The sequence below is a fragment of the Scylla paramamosain genome, chromosome 31 (assembly GCF_035594125.1).
Source record: "Scylla paramamosain isolate STU-SP2022 chromosome 31, ASM3559412v1, whole genome shotgun sequence".
NCBI lineage: Eukaryota > Metazoa > Arthropoda > Malacostraca > Decapoda > Portunidae > Scylla > Scylla paramamosain.
In genome coordinates, this window is record NC_087181.1 from 6,721,190 (window position 1) to 6,742,685 (window position 21,496).

The 21,496-nt window shown below is 36.6% G+C and overlaps 1 protein-coding gene across 6 annotated transcripts in view; it reads left to right on the plus strand.

Annotated features, from left to right (window-relative positions):
• The window catches only part of LOC135116431 (SUMO-activating enzyme subunit 1-like), a 74,061-nt gene that overhangs the window by 2,969 nt on the left and 49,596 nt on the right, over positions 1 to 21,496 (plus strand). For all 6 annotated transcript variants that reach the window (XR_010276315.1, XM_064033884.1, XM_064033887.1 and 3 more), the window contains exons 2-3: positions 14,541 to 14,712; positions 20,846 to 21,102. Coding sequence is in view for 5 of the 6 variants with exons in the window: in XM_064033884.1 (XP_063889954.1) it covers positions 14,541 to 14,712; positions 20,846 to 21,102 (429 nt within the window). In the remaining variant the exon portion in view is untranslated. The remainder of the gene's footprint in view (positions 1 to 14,540; positions 14,713 to 20,845; positions 21,103 to 21,496) is intronic.

Sequence of the window (21,496 nt, forward strand, 5' to 3'; positions counted from 1 at the left end):
TTAGATTAATATAAAACACATTGAAATTGACCAGAAAAAAAATATTTTCACTCACAAAGATGCAATAATATGGTGGTGGTCTCAACTACACACTTTGATTCACTTTGGAATGTTCCACAGACCAGGGTGTGGATACAGCACTGCCACTTTTCCTAAAGCTATGTCAAGTAACATCTGTGATACATGTAAAAGGCATTAGAAATTAAGTGGAGAAATAATGAATATGATTATCATGTAAATATTATAATATCCCACAAAAAATTAGTCATTATACATGTATATCTATACATCAATAAAGAAATGTGGCATAAATATTGTACAGTGTTGCTAGGAAAATGTTATTCTTATTAACTTTTATGGTTGCCTTAAGGTGGACAACTGTGTTATGTACAGCTATATTTAGAAGATAATCTGAAGGAATACAACTGTGAAATGTGTCATTTACTTAGTGAGAAAAATACGTTAAAACTCATCATGATGGGCAACATTCACCCACCCAGCCAGACCCAGGCCTCAGTGAGGCCTGGGTTACTCTTATTAACTCACTACAAGTTTAATGTGAGCAAGTATGTTATATTTAATAATATTCATAGGGTAATCTGAAAGAATATAAGTTGGAAATATACCATTTACTTAATGAAAAATTAATAATATTGAAAATAAAATGTTTTTACTTAATGAAAAATAAATAACATTGAAAATAAAATGTTGAACTCATTGGGAACGGCAAGGTGCAGGTGACCTCACCCTGACAGGAATCACCTTCTGTGTGTCACAGAAGGATCCACTTGGTTTTATTTTTGGAAAAAAGAGCCAGCACTTCACCCACACCCTGACCCCACCCTAGGTAGCCTACAAATTAGCCTGGTCATACTGTAGTGTTTGCACCTCTGTAGCTTCACATCTTGTTGATTTTATCCCAGGGAAGGAGTAGTTTTGCTGCTCATTTTGTTGATAACAAGTAGTAAATTTATTAAACTGAAATGTATCAGAACTATAGAAGTTCATTTATATATCCTTAGATGACAGTAGGCCTAGAACTGACAAAAATGGCTGTCTTGCAATGAGAGACCCAAGTAGGGAATCTGTTGGCTTAAGTAAAACCACTATACCTCATGGTTATTATCAGGAAATGTGACACAATGAAAATAATGATAAGAGATTATTCATTGTTTTATTTAGTGCCAGAAAAAGCAGTATGCCAAACTTAGCATGAATAGGTTGAAGCCGGGTTATAAAATGTGCAATTCACCTTGTAAAGAGGCAGACCTAAATTAAGCTAAGTACCCTATAGTACACTGGTCTGAAACATATAAGTTACTTAGCTGAAATCTTGAGTGGAATGTTTACCTGGAGTAGTAGTAGGCTGAATGAGAGCATAGTAGTAGGCTGAATGAGAGTGAATGAGTGGCTACTCTGTGTGGTAGTTAGGGTGTAATTCTGTCCGCTATTTGAGTGTAAATGTGCTGCATTCAGAGTGGGCTCACAAATAAAGGCTTGGGTCTGGGAGTTCAGAATTGTGGTCCCAGATCCTTGCTGGTTCATCCACTCAGGAAGGTGGATTATTAAACTTAAATTGACAATAATGCCTATTATCGTTAAATTATTATCGTGCTGGAAAATATCCAACTGCAGGATGCTACAGAAAACCTTCCAGAGTTGAAAAATTTATGATTAGAATATGGTAATAGTTCATTTAAATTTTAATGTATAATCTGAAAGTGCACGTAATACTGCACTTCTGTGCCAGAACATACTTGCAACGTGGTGTGCTACATTAGTATTTAGTGATATTCTCAGGAAATCCCTCTGTTACAAGGAAAGAAAATAGATAACAACATTGTGTTTACCTGAGTATGTGACAACCCCATCTGATGTTTTCATAGCTTGTCACTCAGACAAACATGGGATATCTACTTTCTTTCCTGAAGTTTGAGCAACTGTGTGGTGTACCTATTCTCTCTCTCTCTCTCTCTCTCTCTCTCTCTCTCTCTCTCTCTCTCTCTCTCTCTCTCTCTCTCTCTCTCTCTCTCTCTCTCTCTCTCTCTCTCTCTCTCTCTCTCTCTCTCTCTCTATATATAAATCTAATTTTCAATTTGTAGAACACCACCTCTCCTCTACTAAACCTCATCTTTTCCTCACTGAAACACAGGTGTCTGAGGCAACTGACAGTAGCCCCTCTTCTGTTCCCTCCTACTTTCTCTATCTTCATTTTCAATCTAAAGCTGCTGCTGATGAGAAGGATAGAAAATGTAAATGACTGTATGGTACTGCAAGATGATTTAAAAAAAATAAATAGATGGAGTAAATCTTGGCAAATGGAATTCATTTTATGTAAAGTAATGGAGTTTGGTAAGAGTGAAAAAAATACACTATCATTATGAGATGGATGGTGTGAAGTTAAAGAAATCATAAAGAAAAAATGGATTTGGGAGTAACAGTTACTGAAAATTTGACTCCAGATGGACACATTGATAAAATTACTAGAGAGATGATGAATTTGTTAAAAAGGGTAAGAATGCCATTCTTATATTTGGATGAAAGAATGATAAAGTTGTTGATTTCCATGATAGACCAAGATTGGAATATGTGGCAATGGTGTGGTCTCCTCATACAAGGAGGAATATTATAAAATTGGAAAGAGTACAAAGAGCAGTCACTATGATGGTTCCAGAGTTGAGATTTGACCCATGAAGAGAGATTAAGAATGTTGGAAATTTCTACCCTTGAAAATAGGAAAGAGAGAGAGAGAGAGAGAGAGAGAGAGAGAGAGAGAGAGAGAGAGAGAGAGAGAGAGAGAGAGAGAGAGAGAGAGAGAGAGTGTTTTATGAATTTAGACACGCAGAGTACAAGGGGACATAGTAAGAAGCTGAAGAAAGTTAACTATGGAAGAGACATCAAGAAGTATATTTTTCCTCATGGAAGTGTGAACAAATGGAATGAACTCAGTGAAGACATTTTGAATGCCAAAACTGTCCATTCTTTTCAAATCAAACTGGATAGATATATAGAGATGGGATACTATGAGATTACTCCCCTCCCATAAACCACTACTAGGTAAATGCACACACACACACACACACACACACACACACACACACACACACACACACACACACACACACACACACACACACACACACACACACACACACACACACACACACACACACATTTTTCTTTCAAAAGAAATTTTATAATATTGATGTGAAACATGAATTGCACAATTCAGTAACATGTAGAATTGATTCAGCAGTCCAATGGTGTATAATACAAACTAATTGAGTAATTACTCGTGGTGCAAAAGGAAATTATATACGAAACTGTGGAAATTACTCATGGCGCAAAAGGAAATTATATAAGAGACTGTGGATGATGTATTTCAAAGTTGGTGCATGCAGCTGATACCCTGGGTACAGGGCCTGGAGCAGTTTGAATCTCTTGGGGTGAATGGGCTAATAAGAGTAATATGTGTTATAACGAAATGTGTCAAATTTGCAACACTGCTGCACATGAGCAAAATACAGTATAAACCTTTTTTTTAAGTGACCATCAGTTTTCTGCAAATTTCATCAATTTCTTTTTGTCTTAATGAGAGCGGATATGTAGCACTAAACATGGAATGAAATTTCCTGTCCAACGGTATATAGCCTAACGATTAGGCTCTTGCAAAGTTTCGAGCAAGAGTGATTTGAATGGTAGGCAAGTGTGCAATGTGCACAGTGCCTGAAATTGCTGTCAACTAACAGCTTTGATCGTCAGTTGCCTTCTAAGGCATTTTACTGGTTTTTAGTGTGACAAATCCTGCTGCTTTGGAGATGAAAGAAAAGGAAAGTGAGGTAGAAGACACAGAAAGTTTGTGGGTAGATGCCAGAAGAAAATCTCAGTTTGCTGAGGCTGAACTGGAAATCTGCCTTGAAAAGTTTTTGTGATTTCTATATAAGTATGTCTTGAAGACATTGGTTGTGTTTTCTGCAAACAAGTAAATGAATGGTAGCCTATATTCCCATTTAGTAATTGCTAACATGACTCATGAAATTCACATCTGATCTTTCAGTATATTCAATGTTTTAGCACCAGTTCAGGCCCATAAATGCCGAGAGAGGACTTTTAATTTAGCCCCTGCCCTTTTTTTTTCTTACTAATTTGTCCATTATTTCTAGTTCATTGGTGAAAATATTTAGCATATGGCAATCATGCTCATTAGTGGTTCATGCTTTGGTTGTAAAAGTATCGAATGGGATGAGATTGGAGGGATGTCCGGGCATCCTAGGGCCACCTCATGAGAATAGGCTTTCTGAAAACAATTCCTTTACAAATGAAGACCAACATTTAAATGGTATAATTGTCTAAAATTTACAAAAAGTAGTATTCACTCACTTTCAGGTTATACATGATAATTTAAATGAACTATTATCATAACTTGTTTTTAATTTTATTTAAATCTAGAAGATTTGTTACATCCTGTTGCTCCAGGCAAGTAGGCAGTAAATAAAACAAGGTGCTGTCTCCTCTTTGGTTATTTTAATTGCTTCATATTTGCTGGTAATAGCTATCAGGTATATTTTACATGAGGCCAGATTCTCAATTTGTCTATTATGGCAAGGTGGTAATTTTTACATCAGATGAAGGTCATCTATGATATAACCCACATTATATGATTTGCCTCCATACTTTATTGCAATTTTTTTTCTTTCTTCCAAGGATAAAACTATTAATAAGTTAGTGACAAAGTCATAAAGCATCTAGGAAAGCTGTTGCTGCAATCAGTGCAAGTTAGAAGTTTCCTTCTCTTCCTCCTTGTACTTAATGATATAAAGTATAAAATTCACTTGTTTGTATATTATTCACAAAATTGAAATTTTTACCTTAGCTTGTAATGCCATCAGTGTCTGGCAGAGGAGATGCATTACCTTACCATTACCCAAAGGGGCAGAAAAGACACAACACTTTGCCATGGTCATTAGTGTGGTGGAAAAGCTATACCACCTTGTCACTATCAAAAGTGTAGTGGATAAGATGTATTGCCTCACTTAACATTAAAAAAATTTGGCAGAAAAGATGCTATGCTTAGAAATTTGGTGGAAAAGACGCATCATGTCACTTCTGTCAAAAATCTCATCTTTGTGGAAATACACTTGTCAGAATGTTTATCAGTTTGATACTTCAACTCTATCTTGCTTGATATTATTAGTCAGACTGCAATAAAAATTTAGATAAATCAAATCATTAATGCACTTCATTCAGTCAAGTGACTAAGGTTGTTATTGAAAATAGATGACATTTGTGAGGGCAGTTATGGTCTGGGGCCATCTTGTTTAGAATCTATTTGTAACTATAGTATTTCTCACATTATTAAGAGGGATGTCTAGTTGGGAGATCAAAAAATATGAAAAATATGACTTATTACAAAAAAAAAAAGGGGGTAAATATGACCTATTGTGAAAAAAATGAGGGGCAAATATGACCTGATGGGAAAAGATGAAGGGCCTGGTGCAGAAAAGACAGAATAGATAATTTCCAAAATTTTGTCAGAAAAATGCTTTCAAAGTTTGTGAAACTTCTAATGACAATTTTCTTAAAAAGTGTTAAAAATATTTAGATGCTTGTGGTGTCATTTTTGAGATATCTTTTTTTTAATATTGTTGTTTTAAATTTTTACACAAGATTTAAAAAAAATGAATATTGATTTTTAAAGGAAAACTAAAAGAGCAAAGGTCTCAAAATGAACTCACTCCGGCTTCATGGCAGAAGGCAGTGTTTTCAAACAATACAACTTTAGACCTTATAGATAGTATGGTAAGGCCAAAATATCCTCTCCAACCAAAAATTAAGTGGTTGTGGCTAACGTTTATGAAGAAAAAGCACTTCTGGTGTGGATGGATATTCTGCCTTTTTTGATCTGGGCTCCACAAATATATAGAAGCCATATGCATTCCTTATTATTTCACAAAGATTTAAGGCAAAATACACAATTCTTTCTATTTGAATTCCATTTAAAGGTCCCATATTCAACTATGCACTTTTGTCTACTTATATCATTAGCAAGTTTTTTTCCTTTCCTTTCCTTTTTTTTTTTTTTTTTTTTTTGTGAGGGGGGTGATCATAATATGTTAACACTTAAAGGGAGTGAGTATGGTGCTCACAGCTTACTGCCTCACTTGCAGTTTTAGTGGCTTGCTAGCCTGAGTTGAGGGAGGACATATGTCTCTTCCTTGGAGGCGCCACATAATTATCTCGTCCTGTTTCTTGCAATTCTGAGGATGCCCATGCATACAAAGTTGAATATGAAAGTGGTGCCTTTTGAGAGAAACCTGGCTCTGAAACCCCTCAGCCATGATGAGGTAATATGCTGCCATTGATGAGAGAGAGAGAGAGTTCTGGTTGTGTATGTCAGCCAGCGACCTTGACAATGGGTGATGATGCAACACTCTCTCTCTCTCTCTCTCTCTCTCTCTCTCTCTCTCTCTCTCTCTCTCTCTCTCTCTCTCTCTCTCTCTCTCTCTCTCTCTCTCTCTCTCTCTCTCTCTCTCTCTCTCTCTCAGATAGGTTAACACAGAGAGAGAGAGAGAGAGAGAGAGAGAGAGAGAGAGAGAGAGAGAGAGAGAGAGAGAGAGAGAGAGAGTGTTGTCATTGTCTCTCTCTCTCTCTCTCTCTCTCTCAGATAGGTTAACACAGAGAGAGAGAGAGAGAGAGAGAGAGAGAGAGAGAGAGAGAGAGAGAGAGAGAGAGAGAGAGAGAGAGAGAGAGAGAGGCAGGCAGCAACCCTAAAGGGGGCATTATACCTGAAATATGATAAATAGAGGTCCAATATATTAAGGGTTTACTGTATATACTACTTTAGTCCTCTTTCATTTTACAGTTTACTGTATTTTTTGAAATTAAAATATTATATACTGTATGCATAACAATTGTTTTTATTGTGTTAAAGTGAACTTTAAATGTGTTTAATAAGTGTGAGATGTATATTTTATGACTGAAATTATAAACATAGGTATTGCTGAGCCTTGTAGAGGTGATTTCCCAATTTGTGGATTTTTGGTATTTGTGGAGGCTTTGGAATATAATCCCCATGAATAGCAGGGAACACTGTACATGCCTAAAACTCAGCCATTTCTTCATAGATTCCCATCAAACTCAGGATTGTTAGAATGGACTAAAATCTACAAATGCACATTTATAATTTTAAATTAATTATTTCATATTTGAAAAAAATATTCATGAGTCAAAATTTGCTGAAAGTTGAAATTTTTTTTTTCAAATTCAATGATAAAAATAAATATTTGAAACGTGCTTGGTTAAAAATCATTGGTGTACCTACGTGTGTGCCACAATATCATCTGAAAACAATTTTTTAGATTTTAGGATTTTGAAAAGGGGTCTTAATTTTTCAAAAATTTTCAAAATTAAAAAGTATATAAGTGTTATAGATGCTCTGCTCTACCATGCTGTAAAATTTTATATAAAATAAATAAATAGAATGGCAAAAACCCATCATGCCAGACATTCCCCCTTAAGTGATGCTGACAGTATACAAGGTGTCCTGTGAGTTAAGGTGCATACTTCAGGATATGATAGTGCAAGTAATTCCAAGATAAAAATACTCTATACACATATGCTGTGTTTTACTTTATTTTACTAGAAATGGGTATGGGTCTGGAATGCCATGCAAAACAATGGATGAACTAAGATACAACATCACAGCAAAAAGACTATCCTTGATCTATCCCTTGGCAGTCATTCATCAAGGGGCATATTCTCGGGGCATTTTATGGAATGTACATGCAACTATACTGTCTGGAGAAAGTGTACCTTGATCCAAGAAATTTTGTCTACAGCGCAGCTGACAGCATCTTTGAGGGAGAACGTCAGTTCTTATTACCAGATGACCTCCCAATGCCATGTAAATGCTCTTCCTGTGCTACTAAGCAGTCTGTTTTTTATGTGAGAGGGTCACTGGCCAAGGGAAACAAAACCGGGAAAAAAAATTCCACTTAGGTGCAAGTCCCAAGAGACATCAAAAGAATCATTGAAAATTGAAGGATAGGTGTCTTGAAACCTCCCTCCAAGTCATAGGAAGGAGGAATTACAGAAGCAGGCAAGGAGTACCAGAGTTTACCAGAGAAAAGGATAAAAGATTGAGAATATTGGTTAATTAATGCATTAGAGAGGTGGACAGAATAGGGATAAGAGAAAGAAGAAAGTCTTGTGCAGTGAGGCTGCAGGAGGAGGGAGGCATGCAGTAAGCAAGATCAGAAGAGCAGTTACCATGAAAATAGTGATAAAAGATAGTATGAGATGCAGCATTATGGTGATGAGAAAGAGGCTGAAGACAATCAGTCAGAGAAGAGCTGATAAGATGGAAAGCTTTTGATTCCATGCTGTCCGAAATAGTGGTATGAATGGAACCCCCCTGTACATGTGAATTATACTCCATACATGGGCAAATAAGGCCCCTGTACAGAGTTAGCAGCTGGGGGGGCAAGAGGGGGTGAGAAAACCTGGCAGAGACAACTCAGAATGCTTAACTTCTTAGAAGCTGTTTTAGTTACAAGATGTTAAATTATAAGTAAAGGACAGACCAAGGATATTCACTATAAAAGCAGACAGTTGAGTGTCATTGAAGAAGATGGCATAGTTGTCTGGAAGGTTGTGTTGAGTTGATAGATGGAAGAATTGAGTTTTTGAGGCATTGAGTTTGCTTTGCCCCGATCAGGAATTTTGGAGAGATCAGAATTCTGATGTTCTGTGGCTTCCCTACATGAATTGTTTACTTCCTGAAGGGTTGGATGTCTAGGAAAAGACGTGGAAAAGTGGAGGGTGGTATCACCATTGTAAGAGTGGGTAGGGCAAGAAGTTTGGTTTAGAAGATCATTGATGAATAATAGGAAGAGAGTGGATGACAGGACAGAACCCTGAGGAACACCACTGTTAATAGATTTAGAACAGTGACCATCTAACACAGCAGCAATAGAACGGTCAGAAAGGAAACTTGAGATGAAGTTACAGAGAGAAGGATAGAAGCCGTAGGAGGGTAGTTTGGAAATCAAAGCTCTGTGCCACACACTATCAAAAACTTTTGATAAGTTAAGAGCAACAGCAAAAGTTTCACCAAAATCTCTAAAAGAGGATGACCAAGACTCAGTAAGGAAAGCCAGAAGGTCACCAGTAGAGCAACTTTGACGAAACCCTATACTGGCAATCAGATAGAAGGTTGTGAAGTGATAGATGTTTAAGAATCTTCCTGTTGAGGATATATTCAAAACTTTAGATAGGCAGGAAATTAAAGCAATAGGATGGTAGTTTGGGGTATTAGAATGGTTACCCTTTTTAGGAACAGGCTGAATGTAGGCAAACTTCTAGCAAGAAGGAAAGGTAGATGTTGACAGACAAACAGACAAAGTTGAAAGAGTTTGACTAGGCAGGGTGCAAGCACAGAGGTGCAGTTTCGGAGAACAATAGGAGGGACCCCATCAGGTCCATAAGCCTTCAGAGGGTTTAGGCCAGTGAGGGCATGGAAAACATCACTGCATAGAATTTTAATAGGTAGCATGAAGTAGTCAGAGGGTGTAGGAAAGGGAGGAACAAGCCCTGAATTGTCCAAGGTAGAGTTTTTAGCAAAGGTTTGAGAGAAGAGTTCAGCTTTAGAGATGGATGTGATAGCAGTGGTGCCATCTGTTTGAAATAAAGGAGGGAAAGAAGAAGCAAAGTTATTAAAGTTGTTTTTGGCTAGATCCCAGAAGTCATGAGGGGAGTTAGATCTTGAAAGATTTTGACACTTTCTGTTAATGGAGTTTTTGGCTAGTTGGAGAACATACTTGGCATGGTTCTGGGCAGAAATATAAAGTGCATGAGATTCTGGTGATGCAAGGCTCAAGTACCTTTTGTGGGCCACTTCTCTATCATGTATAGCACGAGAACAAGCTGTGTTAAACCAACGTTTGGAAGGTTTAGGTTGAGAAAAGAGTGAGGGATGTATGCCTCCATGCCAGACACTATCACTTCTATTATGCGTTCGGCACACAGAGACATGTCTTTGTCATGGAAGCAGTAGTCATTCCAAGGAAAATCAGCAAAATATCTCCTCATGTACCTCCAAACTAGCAGAGGCAAAACACCAGAGGCACCTCTGCTTATGGGGATTCTGAGGAGGGATTGGAGTGATAGGACAAGATACAGATATGAGATTGTGATTGGAGGAGCCCAACAGAGAAGAGAGGGTAACAAGCATAAGCAGAAGGATTAGAGGTTAGGTAAAGATAAAAAATGTTGGGTGTATCTCCAAGATGGTCAGGAATATGAGTAGGGTGTTGCACCAATTGCTCTAGGTCATGGTGGATAGCAAAGTTGAAGGCTAGTTCACCAGGATGGTCAGTGAATGGGAGAGGAAAGCCAAAGCTGGTGGTGAACATTGAAGTCCCCAAGCATGGAGATCTCTGCAAAAGGGAAGAGAATCAGGATGTGCTCCACTTTGGAAGTTAAGTAGTCAAAGGATTTCTTATAGTCAGAGGAGTTAGGTGAGAGGTATACAACACATAAATTTAGTTTGAGAGTGACTCAGTAGTCATAGCCAGATGGTGGAAAATTCGAAAGATTCAAGAATGTGGGCACGAGAGCAGGTTACACATATAAATGCACACATAAATACAACATCAGCTTTGGATTGAAAATGAAAATAGAGAAAGTAGGAGGTAACAGAAAAGGGGCTACTGTCAGTTGCCTCAGACACCTGTGTTCCAGTGAGGAAAAGAAGATGAGATTTATTAGAGGAGAGGAGATGTTCTGCAGATTGAAGATTAGATCTAAGACTGCAAATGTTGGAGAAATTAATGAAGAAAAGTTGAGGGGGTTGTCAAGACACTTAGGGTCGATACCTGAAGAGCAGTCCCGACCTGGGGACATTTGTGGTCCCCTCCCCAGATGGGGACTCCGATGCTGGTGTAAGAGTCGCCATGATTTTGAATTTTGAGTGAAGGGTATGTAATTAGGTGCTTGTAGTTTTGTGTGAAGGAAGAGAGTTGTCTCTAGAGGGCAGGCTGTGACTGCTCCCTTTTATTGTGATACACAGAGAAATGTTCAGTGAGGTCACAGCTGGGTTTAATGATAAGTTCACAGCACCCCTCTCCAGTGCTTTAGACCTCACTGGGAGTAATTATCATTTTGGCAGGTGCCTACTGTCTCCTCCATACATTTAAGGAAATGCTAGATAAATATAGATAAGGAGACGGACACTATGAGCCCTGCTTGAACCCTGTATTATATAACTAGGTAAATACACACACACACACACACACACACACACACACACACACACACACACACAAAAAAAAAAAAAAATGTGTGTGTGGCAAAGTGTGATAGAGAGAGCATTACTGGGATGTATTATACAATGGTGTATATAAATGCATAAACCACCTAGCATGGCAAAAGTGGCAACTTGAAAGTGGCAGGCCTAGCCAGCCTCTGGGACCCTCAGGAGTGATCTTCAAGTTCACCAACATGTGTCTGATTTTTTTTCATTAGCTATTTACTTGTAGATTATCAACTTTATGTATTATTTTACATGATATAATGTATATTAGTGAAAATGTAAACAAAGAATGCATTCATTGTCTCATTTCTCAGAATTATTGGTTCGAAAGGGCTACCAACATTAATCTTGGCCACTGTCGTGATCCCCAGGCACAGAAAGGGCACGGAGCTGTTCTCACTTACTCCAGCCCCATGTGTGAGGTCAGGGATAGGACGGGGAAGGGGATATTAATACTATGGCAATATATTTCTGCCAAAGGGAACTAGAAATGCCATGTTTTCCTCTACCCTTACTAATTGTGAAGATCTTAAGGGCCACTGTGTCCACTCATAGCACTCAACCACTTAAGATCTAATTCCTTGCAACTCTTTGTAACCCTTAGTGATTTATAAGGTTATTAGCTTTTAAAAGTAGCAAAAAATGATTATAAACTGATTGTAACCTGAAACCAAGCCATACTTTTAAAGTGAGCAAATCAAGAGCTATAAAAATACTCTTGTCACACACCATTTTTTTTTTTTTTTTATGTAGGAGGGACACTGGCCATAGACAAGAAAAATCCAATAAATAAAAAAAGTCCTCTGAGATGCCAGCCCCATAAAAGGGTCCAAAGTGGTAGTCAAAAATTGAAGGGTAAGTCTTGAAACCTCCCTCTTGAAGGAATTCAAGTTGTAGGAAGATGGAAATACAGAAGCAACCAGGGAGTTCCAGAGTTTACCAGAGAAAGGAATGAACGATTGAAAATACTGGCTAACTCTTGCATTAGAGAGATGGACAGAATAGGGGTGAGAGAAAGAAGAAAGTCATGTGCAGCGAGGCCGCGGGAAGAGGGGAGGCATGTTACGAAGATCAGAAGAGCAGTTAGCATTAAAATAGCGGTAGAAGACAGCTAGAGATGCAACATTGCAGCTATGAGAGAGAGGCTGAAGACAGTCGGTTAGAGAAGAGGAGTTGATGAGAAAAAAGCTTTTGATTCCACCCTGTCTAGAAGAGTGGTATGAGTGAAACCACTCCCCCCCCCCCCCCCCAGACATGTGAGGCATACTCCATACATGGACGGATAAGGCCCTTGTACAGAGCAGCTGGGGGGGATGAGAAAAACTGGTGGAGACGACTCAATGTCTAACTTCATAGAAGCTGTTTTAGCTAGAGATGAGATGTGAAGTTTCCAGTTCAGATTATAAGTAAAGGACAGACCAAGGATGTTCAATGTAGAAGAGGGGGACAATTGAGTTTCATTGAAGAAGAGGGGATAGTTGTCTGGAAGGTTGTGTTGAATTGATAGATGGAGGAATTGAGTTTAGGAACTACTCAGTTATTAGTACTATTAATATAGTTAGGTTGCCATCGGCACAGGTTCCACTAAAGGCTTGTGTTAAATGTTAAATGATTTATGTTGGAGTTTTAAGTAAAGCATTAGCAGAAAGTTAATATGGTTCTGACCTGGCTGAGATAGGCCTGCCAAAAAATTAAAATGTATTTCCAAACTACTTACAACATTGCTTTTTTTTTTTTTTGTTGATTGATTTTTTGCTATGCATATGTATAAATGAAAGTAAGAAATGCATAGGAGTTCATAAAATATTGAAAGGTTAGTAAATGAAATATGAGAAAACTGTTTTTGTCAGTGTACATCACATGTGGGTGGTGACAGGTTGGCAGAGTGATGTAATGAATACCCTGTTTGATTTTAAGATTTTTTTTCTTTTTATTAGGTGTTTTCTTTTTGAAGCTGACATCTTTGTTGCATGATAGTACATTGCTCCCCCAAAAATGTACTCATAAAAAAATATTACAATTATCTATATGTACTGAATAACCATGTTCATTACATAACTGTCTGTGTTGATGGAGACCATAGCATGGCTTTAACTCTAGATACTTGCAGACACTATTTAATGCTAATATACTCATCTTGGACTACCAGTACAGTACAGTAACAATTATTAAAAACTATGCTGAGCTATTTTTTACACACACACTGATGAGCACTCACTGCTGATATATAACAAGCAGACTACTGTGTCTAATCTATAAATAGTTAAGTGGTATTTAGGTAATTGACTGGGGATGTTACAAGCAGATTTATGTGGTTGGGAGTTGAGTGGAGAAACGAGGATGTGTGAAGTGAAGTTCAAGCCTGCTGATGCCGGGAAGTCAGAGCAGCTGACCACCAAACCTCTCGTTGCTTCTGCCTAGGCCTGCTGGACCATTCATTTGTATTCACCCTGTGCACTGCTTTTTGTTGCCATCTTAGTGATCATACAACCAGAAAGTGCAAGTGTGTCTTTCCTTTTTGCAATCTTCCATCAGCATACCAATATCATCTACATATATTTTTATATATTTTATATCCTTGACTAAATAATCACTTCCTCATTAACTTTAGATATTTATGAACACCATTAAATGCTAATACTAACATTGGATTACCAATACAGTACAGAAACAATCATAAAATGCATACTGAGCCATTGTTTATACATATTTCTGAAGATGCTCACTGTTTATATCACCTAGATTTCAGTCCATCCAATCCTTATATCTTCCCCAGTGGGTGTTCTCTCTCACTGTGTTATATGGATGAAAAGTCATGGCCTTTGTTACTAAATACAAATGATAAACAGTAGTTTTATAATGTTGCAAGCTGGGTCGACCTCGTTGCTGCAGGACCCAAAAGAGAATTTTATAGTTGTGAGGCATGCAAGTAGAAGTCAGTCACTAAATTGACATCATTGCAGATGGTAGGGGTGGCTTGCTCCCTTAACCGGCATTAGAGTTATCTACTGCATTATGAACTTCTCTGCTGCTTATTGAGGCCTATCCCCATATTAAGATTAAAAACTCCGTGTTAGAGTATGAGCTGGGGGCAAATTGTCCCTCTACATTACGTGCAATTTGGGTTGAAATATTCAGTGTTAGTGGTAACCTGACTGTACATCTAGTAATGACACTCTTACTTATTGATACTTTAGCTATCATCTGAACATGATTTTTCTATTTTCAGGTTGCGAGCAGCCCGTGTGCTACTTGCAGGAGTATGTGGTCTTGGAGCTGAAGTTGCAAAAAACTTGGTTTTGTCAGGTGTGAAGTCTCTTGTGCTGTTAGATCATCGCACTGTCACAGAAGTTGAAATTCATTCCAACTTTCTTGCTCCTCATGATTCAGTTGGAAAAAATGTAAGTTGTTAAGTTTGCAAGAACAAGAACAGAAAAATGTATTCCATTGTTTTGGGTAAATTTATGCAATAATCATTTTGTAATGAAGTATCATTTTTGTATATCGTGAAAGAAATAGAGAAGTCCCTCTGATAATTATTCAAAACAAGTGCAGAATTAAAGGATAGTTTTTTCTTGAGTATATCATATTTTGTTTTACTGATTTTTTTCTTTCTTGAGCATATAATCTATCTTAACTTTCTGAGAAGTTTTTGTTTTTTGCCTTTATTGAAGGTATAACTATATACTAATGATTGATTCAGTTTTACATACCTCTTCATATTTATTTATTTATTTTATCACAAATACCTGGAAAAAATTATGAATAAAGGTAAAAAGAAATAATATAAGAAATGCAAAAGAATTGATTAATTGGTATTTAGTCCAAACAGAATTCAGTGTCACATCTTCATTAAAAAGAGCAATAACTATGTGAATAAATCTTATATTTATCCATATATATATATATATATATATATATATATATATATATATATATATATATATATATATATATATATATATATATATATATAAAAACTATATATATATATATATAAAACTATGTGAATAAATCTGAATTTATCCATATATATATATATATATATATATATATATATATATATATATATATATATATATATATATATATATATATATATATATATATATCAGGCACCTGCTTCCAGTAACTACTCAGTGTAAGCAGCTTGTGACCTTTATGTAGTAAAATGTCATCAAAAGATTAGTCAATATTGTTGGAAAGTCTTGGGTACTGGCTTGACACGGGTTCAATTTCCCTCTCTGCCAATGTCACCCCTACGCAGGAAAGACAATGGATAAACATGTGTCCTAACTGAAAGATGGTAAGCAAATTAATAAAAAGACAGTAATGTGCTATGGAAACATGAATGCCAAAATAAGAAAATATAACTTTAATGAAGATCCAAACAAATGAATATTTTGCTACGGGTGGAAAAAGTATCTCCCTGTGGTTTCTGTCCTCAAACATATGCTGCATGAACCCTCTCAAAAAAAAAAAATAAATAAATAAAATAAAATAAAAAGTAAACTTGCAGGCTCGTGGTAAAGTTGCCTGAGCCATAAGCCTAGGAATAACAAAAAATAAATAAAGTGCACACAGCCTAGGCAAAGCTAAGGGAAAATTTTTGCTGAGTTTTTATTCAAGAGTGGTGGATGTAATATGAAAGAGAAATGGTTTGGCAGACTGTACATAAAGTGCCCCACTGGAGACTGATTTGGAAGTTGGAACATGATGGTGGTCTGAGGGATGGTCTGCTGACATGGATGGAAAATTTCTTGATTGATAGAGAAATGAGAACAGTGGTAAAAGATTCAGAATCATCATGGAGGAAAGTCAAAAGCAGAGTACCCTAAGACTCATTACTGGCACCAGTCATGTTTGCTGTCTATATAAATTATATGACAGAATGAATAGCTACAAAAGCCTTTTTGTGGATCATGCCAATTTGCTGAAAAAAGTTGAGTGAGGAAGATCATAGTGTTGCAATAGGATTTGAACAAGATATCAGAATGGAGTCATAGATGGGAAATGGAATTTAACCTTAAGAAGTGTAAAGTAATGGAATTTGGAAAGACTAAGAGGAGAGTAAAAGGAAATAATGTGTTAAATGGTGAGAAGTTGAGTAGAGCAGAAGAGAAAAAGGATTTGGGTGTTAAGATGAATGGAAATTTGACACCAGGGAGACACATTAGCAAAATTACCAGAGAATTGTTGAGAAAATGCCTTTCAAGATTGCACTTTTTATTATTGGAAAGTGCTTCATTACAAATTAGACAGCATGGAAGTCCTCTAGAGTTTGGCATGAATGCATAGGAGTGTCCAGTCACTTGAATTCTCTGTTTTCATCTTCTATTTTTCTCTTTTTTGCAGCAGTTGTTTTATTCTTAATTTTGTCTTAGATAATGTATGTATCGAGTGATGATATAAGATACAATAGTACACAGTTTGAGCTGTAAGCAGCAACTGATAATCCACCCTGGCACTTCAGCAGTAGTGGGAACTTGGAAAAGAAGCAGGAACAGTATGAGTAAAACTCAGCTAACTGTTCTCTCCTTCTCTCTCATTAATCCTTTCACTATGGTATTTGGATTTCTCCATGTTCTTTAAAAAAAAAATGTCATTTAGATACTAAAAAAGAAACGGAAATGCACCTCTCCAAAGATTCAAGAACTGATGTCCATTATATTCACTGCCAGTAATTTGACAAACATCATCGTATGCCTGGCAGCATTATTCTCTTGACTGAGGCGTGAGAATCACTTATCACAGCCAAAGACAACACTGATCGTGTGACTTAATCACTTGTCATGATAGATTTCAGCGCAGTAAGTTCAGATTAAGAAATACATTTATACAAATCATAATGATAAATGGCTACAGATCTTTTCAAAGTTGGATTGCTCTCTCTCTCTCTCTCTTTCTCTCTCTCTCTCTCTCTCTCTCTCTCTCTCTCTCTCTCTCTCTCTCTCTCTCTCTCTCTCTCTCTCTCTCTCTCTCTCTCTCTCTCTCTCTCTCTCTCTCTCTCTCGCTCGCTCGCTCTCATGTATAACCTTTTCAGGTTATACATGCCAAACATGGGCATGATTATGATTACTATCAAAAAAATCATAATCCATGGTTCTGATTATGTAATCATAATTAAATCATAATCAAAAGAAGATTTAACTTGTGTAATCATATCAAGTCATAATCATATTTTTCTTGAGAATAATCAATTATTGAAATGTGATTATTGTGATTATTTCTTTGTAATATCCATGAATGATTTTGGTTTCAAGTCCAAGTATATTTTGAAAGTTTAACAGCATCTCAAGTTTTTACTTGCTTGTGTCCCATGATATATGAGTAACAGTCAAATGCACACAAAGCCTATACATATTTCAGCAGACTTGAAATGCAGTACTGGTAAAAGTTATTGCTGCCAGGCTGGCATGGGAGTGCACAGCTGCAGGGTTACATATGAAACATGTCTGTGTAATCACTGTACTGTGTGTATCAATTGTGGAACTGTCTATCATTGTGTGTGTGTGTGTGTGTGTGTGTGTGTGTGTGTGTGTTGTAGTATTATATCATCCAACATATTTGTACATGCACATGCTGCTTGTGTGTACGAAGAAACAGGGCCTGTATCAGGAGTCATTGTAAAAGCCTCATGTCTAATATCACACATTTGTCATTCTGCACTGGCATCTGACATTCTCGAAGGTGAATGCAGACCTCAGGCCAAAAATGCAAGCCAATGGAACAGCAGTAACAAGATGCTTCTCTCTCTTCTGAATATTGATTCAGCCAAGCTTGATCAGTTAAACCGTCCAGTAAAAATAACCAAATATGAACTATATCTCATCAAGGAAATAACAGACATCTTGACACCATTTGAAGTAGCAACTCTAGCGCCATAAGGGAAAGAATGTCGTAACATCAAGCAAATTAATTCCTTGCAGTCATGGACTGAAAGCTAAGCTTGAACAACTGTCACAGACATACAAGTCAAAGATGATTACTACTCTCAAAAGCTCAATCGAGAAAAGATTGAAGATCTTTGAAGACATGGAGATGTTTCAGCTGGCTTCTCTCCTAGATCCACACTTTAAGATGGACTGGTGCTCACCAGAAGAAGTCATGTTCATGAAATCCCTACTGAAGTCTAAAGTAGATGAAATTATGCCTACTGCTACTGAAGAAAAAGGTTCCCTTCAGGAAAATTAGGAGGCCCCTACAAAGAAGTGAAAGCTGTTCAAATTCATGACACCATCAGCATCAATGAGCTCTTTCCTCTGTACATTACCATCAACTTTATCACAAGTAGAATCCTATCTGAGTCAGCCAAGAACAGTGGATGATGGTGATCTCTTCTGGGAACAGAATTGGCCAACACTACCTCAGCTAACTATACTGGCTCTCCGATATCTGTGTATCACAGCATCATCAGCTCCAGTTGAGAGACTTTTCTCTATTGATGGGAAATTCTTTCATCCTGAATGATGCAGAATGACTGATGTTCACTTTGAGGAGTTGATGTTTATCAAGTGTAACCAGCATATAGTAAATTAGACATTACATGAGAAATAATCTAGCCTATAAGAAATCATGTGTATAACAAGTTATATATTTTTCAAAGATAAATACTTTGTTTTCATTATTGCTGTGAAAGCCTGTGATCATGATTGAAAATAAATTCATAGAAGTAATATATGTACTGTAAAGCAAAAAACAAATCAAACCTCTTACACACAATGTATGTTTTTAATACCATTAGTTAGTAAGTGATTTAAATGGCTATATTACTGTGCTCATATATGGAACAGTGCATCAAATAGATGTAGTTTGCTACCTATTTAGGCATTGTGCTTAATCATTGCTAATCATTATTTTTTTATAAATAATCACAGCAAAATGTGATTATCATAATTTAATCCTAATAGTTCACAAAAAAAATCATAATCAAAAATAGCAAAACTAAACATAATTTAATCACAATCAGAAAAGTATTCCAGACCATAATCAAAACCAAATCATAATATTTTTTTATAATCATGCCCATGTCTGAATTATATATATATATATATATATATATATATATATATATATATATATATATATATATATATATATATATATATATATATATATATATATATATATATATATATATATATATATATATATATATGAGGCTGCTCCCAAATCAGAGGGAGCTAAGGTACATAATTGTGAAATGCCAAAAAACACAATTGAAGCTTTGTCTTGTTTGGGGATTGATATCTCTTTCAAGTACAAGCGGTACAGAGAAATATTACTATAAAATGATTGTCATGAAGTTGTCTATTGAACTTTTTATGTACACTAATTATAATTACCTCCATAATTAGGTTATAATCAAAATTTGGGTATTGTCTTACTTCACTAGAGGACAAGTCTAAATGAGTGAAGCCAGCTGAAACATCTCCATGTAAAAAAGATTTTCATCTCATTGTTTATGTTAAAATATTTAGTAATCCCCCCAGAAATTATCTAATTGCATTTTCTGGCTCTCATATTTGTAGTCCGAGTTCCTTTTATGTCTGCAAACTTCTTGCTTCCATTCTCCAACATTTCTTCCTCTCTGCCATGTTCTAGTGCAGGATTGTTGGGGAAGTGTTATCTTTTCAGTGTCTCAATCAGACATGATCATAACCTATTGTGAATAGGTATTGTTAAGGAACAAATTACTACTGCTTGACAATGCATCAGACAGTTAGGCCTCAATCATTTGCCAGTGATATATGATGTGATTGGCTGAGAGCTGTTGACATGATGATAAGCAAAATCCACCATTGGTTGGAATCAGTGTGGTGTCCTGTAGCTTTGTTTTGTTTGGTTTCATTCTTGAATGATCTTAAAGGAATTTTCAGCTTTTTGTTATTCTGCTACAGTAAAATCCCTCTCATCCAGCATTTGAGTATCTGGCAGCTTTAAGTATCCGGCACATTTTTCTCCGAGCCTTAAAATCAATAAAAAATCAATGTGTACTCGTAAAATCAATTAAAATTCCTGCGCGAGGCATACTTTGTCCTCGCCACCAGAGCGCACTGCTTCACACCACCCACGGCCCACTGCACTGTGTTTACTCAGTGACTCAGTCCCGCGTGTGCACTGTTTATCGCCTGACGCCTTCATCATGCCTAAAGTTGTAGAAAAGAGGAAGCGTGTTGTGCTTACACTTAAGCAGCTGATCAGATCAGCTGATCTTTGTTATGGTAAGATGCGTGAGTGTAGGGTGGTGATTGTGGACATAATTTCACTTCTATTCAAGTATCCGGCAATATTCAAGTATCTGGCATGTTGGCAGTCCGGTTGATGCCGGATAAGAGGGATTTTACTGTATAAAGTGAAATTTAGCTTACTTCAGACAGAGCCAGAGAGATCCATAGTGCTTCATCCCCACCATGAATAGCCAGTAGAACATGTTGGTGCAACTAACTCATTTTTCTTAACTTTGTTCCTTAGCTCCCTTTGGTTCAGCAGGCCCCATATACACGCATGTATAGTTTTGTTTTTTCCTTACAGATTGCTGAGGCTTCACAAGAGCGAACCCAAATATTGAATCCTATGGTGCAAGTTACAGCAGATTCAAGCAATATTGTAGATAAAACTACTGAGTTTTTTACTCAGTTTGATGTTGTGTGTGTCACACGATGTCGGCAAGATGAACTGATTAGAATCAATGATATATGTCGGCAAAATAAGATCATCTTTTTTGCTGGTGATGTATTTGGAATGTTTGGCTATATGTTTGCAGATCTACAAGAACATCAGTATGTGGAGTAAGTTTAATTTTGTTTATTTATTTATGTGCCCATTTAGTTTGCTTGTAATTTTTTGGGCACAAAGAGCCTATCTTGTAACTTTATTGAATTTACTTTTTATTTATTCAATAATAATCTTAGTGCAGAATAATGTCAGAATTGGTTGGTAACTCTTACTTTCCATATGCTTTTCAAATAAGTAATGTGAATGACGTATAATTTTGTTAAGTTTGTAATTTAGGTGCCGGATGGAATGTACATGGATGCATGGTGTATAAGCTAGAATAAGATCTGCCAGATGGACACATGATAAAAATGAAGAGTGCATGTTTTATTTGAGCTCACTATCATAAAAAAGGACTTCATAAGGTGCATAGAGGGATGGTTTAATGCTGTTGAAAGCCTTTTGAAT